Source organism: Alosa pseudoharengus, unplaced genomic scaffold (genome assembly GCF_046254945.1).
Source record: "Alosa pseudoharengus isolate Yale_2024_CS ecotype anadromous, Long Island Sound unplaced genomic scaffold, YU_APseudo_1.1 YU_APseudo_1.1_scf_9, whole genome shotgun sequence".
In the NCBI taxonomy this organism is placed as follows: Eukaryota; Metazoa; Chordata; class Actinopteri; order Clupeiformes; family Clupeidae; genus Alosa; species Alosa pseudoharengus.
The window spans coordinates 8,690,952-8,696,951 of NW_027468881.1; the positions used below are offsets into that span (position 1 = coordinate 8,690,952).

A 6,000-nucleotide genomic window follows, 5' to 3' on the forward strand; every position below is an offset into this window, starting at 1 on the left:
TTGCAGGTGCACAATGAGATCAGTTAAAATTCAATTTTAGAAAGACCAGTCACAGGTGTTTTTTTAGGGAAAGAACCATGAACATGAAAACTCTCAAACAAAGGATTCTCTGCTCATATATTCAGTCTTGTATGCTTGCACTGGATTTTTAAAGCACGATGCCATGCAAATAACATGATTGCACTTTCCTTTACACCTTGATACATATCTTTATTCCTTGTGGGAATTCCAAGATTACAGAACACATAGTCAAAGCGTAATGATTTCTCTAAACCAGACAAATGCTTACCCCTAACACCACCATTACTGCCCCCCCCAACCCCCCCCCCCAAACAAACACAAATACACATCAACACTTAACATCAAATTCCAACTCCTTCTCCCCATCTCTGGCTCCGTATCTCTTTCCAAGTTGATGCTTTGCTGTTTTCTCCGTCTGAAGGCTGTTCACCTGTCCTCTCTCCCTCTCTGTAGAGGGTCCCTGCTTATCTCCGCTCAAGGGCAGGACACCGAGTCTAGAGAACAGGTTTCAGCCGCTCTCTCCCTGGTGAAATAAAGCCCAGAATGCACTCTGCCATGGTGGTGCCAAACAGGACTTAAGTGAACTGGCCAACCAGGTGCTGACTCCTAGCCCCCACCCTCCACCCTTCCTCTGTTTACATGTACACACTCTAGATCCCAGACCTGGACATTCATTTAAAAAGGAGGTAACAGCCATGGAGTAAGGTGAAGGAGTACTACACTATTTTGTAGCATTGAAACATAGGTTATTGCAACATGTGTAGTGAAATTGTACATATAACTCTATGTGGCCATTGATAAAACTAGAACACACTTTATTTATTTATTACAAACAACAATTTATTACGTTTTTTTTTTTTTAGATGACAGATAGTGAAAACTCAGTATTCTGGTGGTATTATGATGGTATTCACAGTACCATGAGGAAATGTGCGTGAAAAATGACAAGACATGGGAAGCTGAGGAAAGACATTACCAGTAGACAAAACCAGCATCTAGAGGATAATAGCAGCTTCAGATAAAGCAGAGTCCAACATTAGACGTTGGATATAGAATATGGACTTTATGAACTGTTTATGAACTGTCATCTAAGTGGTTCCTCAGGAAGTGAGGACATGAGGTTGTTTTCCTCTAACTCTTAGATGGTTTCTATATTAGTCCACTTAGCAAAAAACTTTTACGTGGCGCAACCTTTGCCCCAGTAGCTCACATCACCTGTCTATGAGTCTGACACAGTTCCCTCAGACAGCTATCTGGTGTGACAACGGGGCACAGCCCTAAAGACCAGGGAACAGATCACACAAAATCCAAAGAGATGGGAAAAGTACAGTCCAGCTGCAGCGGAAACAAGACTCTCTCAAGGAATCTCTCTCTCACACACACACACACACACACACACACACACACACACACACACACACACACACACACACACACACACACACACACACACACACACACACATACACAACTCAATTCTATTTCATCATACAGTATGCTAACACTCAGCCCCTCTCAATGTGCACCAGAGACCCTTCTGTCCCCCTTCCCCTCCCACTGTCATGGCATCTATGGGCTCAACCCATGTTCCCCCAAATGTCTTTTTGAACAGGCACAAGTTGACCATAGTGTCCATTATCCAAATGCAGGCAAACAAGTCCTTTTCATGGGCTGTGCGTCAGGTTGTAAGGGTGGATCGCTGTTGTGGTGCTGTTCTGTTGTTGAGCTGCCACTGTGTTGTAAAGAAGCGTCATCGTTCAGTTGCTCAGGTAACGGAGGTTGCTTTTCTGTCAGTTTGTGCGAGTCTCTGCGGGTCTTCAGGAACTGTGTCCTCTCCTCGTGTCTGTCTGCCATGTGTGGAGCCTGCTGTGTGTACCTCCTCACAAACAGGGCTCTGAACATCACCTCCTACTCAGGCACATCACACAACATTTCACCACTCAGTACGATTACAATATACGTAATGCCTGTGTGATACAGATCAGATGAGCAGTAGCATTGGTTTACACCGAAATGCTATTATTTGGATGGATATATAACTATGCTTGTGTGCATGTATTCACGGTTACTCATTGAGCTGTGTTCTAAATGTATCTATATTTTCTGTGATTTGGGCTGTATTGTCAGCATGTTCTTGGGAACTGTGGTCCATTTGTGTGTGTGTATTTATATTTTTCAGTATGAAGCTGTATGTATTACCACTGCGCAGTGATGATAGGCCTAAGGTTTACAGTGTGTGTGTGTGTGTGTGTGTGTGTAGGTGGTGGTAGCTTAGCCTGGAAAAGTTGTGGGTTCAATTCCCAGCTACCGTTGTGTCCTTGAGCAAGGCACTTAACCCCAAGTTGCTCCGGGAACAATGGCCCTTGTAATGTAATTGACATAATATAGTCGTTTTGGATAGCAGCGTGTGCTAAATGAATAAATGTAAATGTAATGTAAGTGTGTGTGTGTACATGTATGTGTGTGTGTGTGTGTGTACATGTATGTGTGTGTGTGTGCGTATGTGTGTGCGTGTGCGTGTGCGTGTGCGTGTGTGTGTGTGTGTGTGTGTGTGTGTGTGTGTGTGTGTGTGTGTGTGTGTGTGGATATGTTTGTGTGTGTGCGTGTGTGTGTGTGTGTGTGTGATCCTACACTCTCACCATGTCGTGCTGTGCTGCGTCTGCTGCATGACGGCGCTTGCGTTTGGGCTTGGCGCAGTAGGACTCCAGGTACTGCAGGTCACAGCCTCCCTTCACACAGCACTGATCAATGATGCCCTTCCCTCGTGCCCGAGCAAGGCCTCGTCGACCTCCAGTCCGACCTGTCAAACACACATTCAGTTCAAAATGTTACACCTTCATTTCGATGAGATGCCTTTCTCACAAAACAAAGTCCTGAACCATTAGATGTTTTTGGGGTTTAATTCAAAGTTGAATCCTTAACAGCTCTACAGAGACCTTTGAAGCATGCAATCTGGAATACTTCAGGGTGAAGACCAGAGGAAAGCATGCAGGGATTTCCTCTGACCACCAGCTGGAGAATCCACTATATCAGTACACCAGTACAGTACACTGAACAACTGGACGATCCCTTCTCATGCCAGGGAGCTCCTAGAGTACTCTGTCTGGTGAGAACTGTTGAGCTCAGCATCCTGGGAGGTTAGACACTAATGTAGTTTTAATTCTGTGTGGGCACAGTGCAGTGATTTCAACATGAAAGGACATATTTTAATACTATGTCTCAAATGAACTGGCAGTGACCTTTGACACCAGGAGCTTTAATAACCTCTCTATAACATACCACAATTGTTTACAAAATCATTAAGGACACGGGATAAGGTGCTGTAAAATGATCTTAACCCAAACAACTCTGTGGCAGTTTAACCAGTATTTATTGTGCATGGCAAACATTTACATAACCAGTATAACAATATTTAATTTTTTTCAGAGCTACAGCCATGATAAGGACTATTTTTTTATTTTTTTCACTGAAGTCATGTCAAAATGTCCCTGTTGCTTTTCTGCCAGCATACCCAAAGAGGAGGGGGATATTGGCCTTGGAGATGGAACAGGGGGAAGTGTCCTGTGGATATTCTAACTCTCTAACATCACGACTGTTGATCGAAGCCAGGTGGGCAAAAGACTGTTGGCAGAAGGCAACATTTTGCGTTACGTGTCCATTTCAGGAAATTTTCTGCTGTGGCTTGACGACAGCCACAACCGTGACATTTGAAAGCAGACAAGCCACAGATACTGTATGAGAATTGCATGAAAAAGGGCACTTGCATCAGACACACTGCCTGTTTCACAGTAATGCAAGGTTGTTTAGCATGAAGCCATGATAATGACATCATTTAGAGAGAATTGTAAGAATTCACTGATAGACATAACTAAACAGTCAGTGCTGATAGGCCTACCAGGACAATCTTCAAAGAGCAAAGAGATATACAGGAGCACTGACACTCTCACTAGACCTCTGTTCTGATAGGGTCTAGCATCATACAACAACACATTCCAGCCAATCACTGAACAACCTACCAAAACTATTATGTTTCCCTTCTACTCCTGTTGAATCTATATGGTTGTAATGGAACTATGCATATGGATATGTTCAGTATTCATACAGCAAATCACTGCACAGAGGACTGTACAAAGTGATGTTTCCCGGAGTAATTATAATCATGATTGTCTTCCTGTACAACCATGACCGCGGTCTCTGAAGACACGGGTGATGATGTAGCTATGGTGGGGATGTCAGATGTAGGAAGGTGAACTGTCTTACCCCGGTAGAAGCCACGGTCTCCGCAGACGAACTCCAGGTCGGCCATCAGCTCAATGCCACAGCGAGGCCGGCCTGCGTGTGTGTGTTCGGGTAACGAGAGCAGGAGGAGGAACGGACAAAGCCAGCACACACACTGCCAGCACAGCACCTGAGTGGGACAAAGACCAAGAGTCACTAAACAAAACATACATACACACACACACACACACACAGACACACACACGTACAAAACAACACAGTGGAGGTCACAGAGCTGGATCCTTCAAGTCATCCTTCATCATAAAACCTACTACAGGATACTAGTGCCATTGTTCCCCAATGGAAATTATCAGGAGGGAGTATCAATTCTGTATACCGCTGTATATGGAGGGATCAGGCTCAACACCTCTGACCATTTGCATGCAGGATACATATGCAAGGGTGTCAAAACAAATGAAACTCTGTTTTGTTTCAATATTCAGTTCATGGTTTTCTTTAGATGTACATGTGAAATGCTGTATCATGGAAAACAGCAAGCCAAGGCTGACACAGGACATGGGGTCGCAGCCTGTTGCAGAGTTATTGTGACACTATTCTACATGTAACACTGTAACATCCAATTGGATGCTTCAATGACATATCTCTGAAAACTGTATCTCTGAAGAGCTATTTTTCAACAGAATACATAAAGACCACATTTATGGCATACAGTATCCTAATATGAAACAGACAGACACAGTTACAGAACTTCCTGAAAGCAGTTCTGCCCAGCCCACACCAAAAACAGCTGCTGTTCCCCAGTCAAAGAATAGGGTGCTTTGTGTGCTATGCTAACCTTGGTACCATGTTTGGTTACATACAGTTATGGGGCAAAGAACTTTCCCAGAGAGGAGAAAGAGAAAAGCTGATATCACAGTGCACAACTCTGCAAACTGGCAAAGGAAAGGTACAGCTGCCTGACAGGTGATAAACACAAGTCTAGCCAAGACGCCACACATGTTCCGCTGCACGGCAAGGCACGGCAGAGGGAGTGTGGGTCACAGCTTTCACCCACAGTCCAGGTGAGAGGTCACCAAAGACAACAGCACCCTGCTGACTCACAGCTGTACATCAATGCATAGACACAGCACATTAACAGAGTAAAACTAGTTAAACCAAGAAGAGGAAGCATATAGCGAGACTCTCCATGGTGGGGACCTGATGGAGTCAGTGCCAGGTGAAACTTCAACTTCAGGGAGTAGTTTCCAGAAACATCCTCATTATTAGTACAGCCATGATATAGAATGCCTATAGTATGATATAGTATTGCAATGACTGCCACTAGTTCTGCCACAGACTAGTGTTTCAAACTGTTTTAGCACCTTGCCGAGGATACTGATTGGATGCACTCATCACAAGTTCTTTGGAGACTCATCAACACACACACACACACACACACATACAATATCCTGACATTGCTATTTTCTTGTCCTCAAAAAAGACATCTAAATGGATCTGCGGCTGATTTTCCTTTTCTAGCATTCTGTCTGAGTCAGACCTGTGACTAGGAGCCTAGCCTGTCCTTCCCAAAATCCTGAAGGGTCAGACTCTGATCAACTCTGTGGTCAGGCGTGGTTCCCAGTCTGCAGCGTTAAATCTGTCTGGTTCTGGTTCGGGACTGGTTCCAGACGGCATACCTTCAGCATGCATCCCCCTGCGCTGGTTCCGCTGGGCCGTGACTCAGTGGAGGGCATTCCTTCG

General features: G+C 44.5%; 1 protein-coding gene across 1 annotated transcript; it reads right to left on the bottom strand.

The window, feature by feature from the left end:
* Positions 1-1,656: 1,656 nt before the first annotated feature.
* Positions 1,657-6,000, bottom strand: igf3 (insulin-like growth factor 3). Its single transcript, XM_076276797.1, has 4 exons — positions 5,937-6,000; positions 4,282-4,429; positions 2,661-2,821; positions 1,657-1,929 (listed from the first exon to the last, which is right to left on the bottom strand). The coding sequence occupies exons 1-4, from the start codon at positions 5,991-5,993 to the stop codon at positions 1,657-1,659; spliced, it is 639 nt and encodes a 212-aa protein (XP_076132912.1). The 5' UTR covers positions 5,994-6,000.

Bases quoted from the DNA above. Each gene is read 5' to 3' on its own strand.
- igf3 (XM_076276797.1), bottom strand. From the start codon at position 5,993: ATGCCCTCCACTGAGTCACGGCCCAGCGGAACCAGCGCAGGGGGATGC. The intron at 4,430-5,936 runs GTATGCCGTCTG...TGTCCCACTCAG, and splicing joins CAGGGGGATGCATGCTGAAG to GTGCTGTGCTGGCAGTGTGT. The intron at 1,930-2,660 runs GTGAGAGTGTAG...GTGCCTGAGTAG, and splicing joins ACGCAGCACAGCACGACATG to GAGGTGATGTTCAGAGCCCT.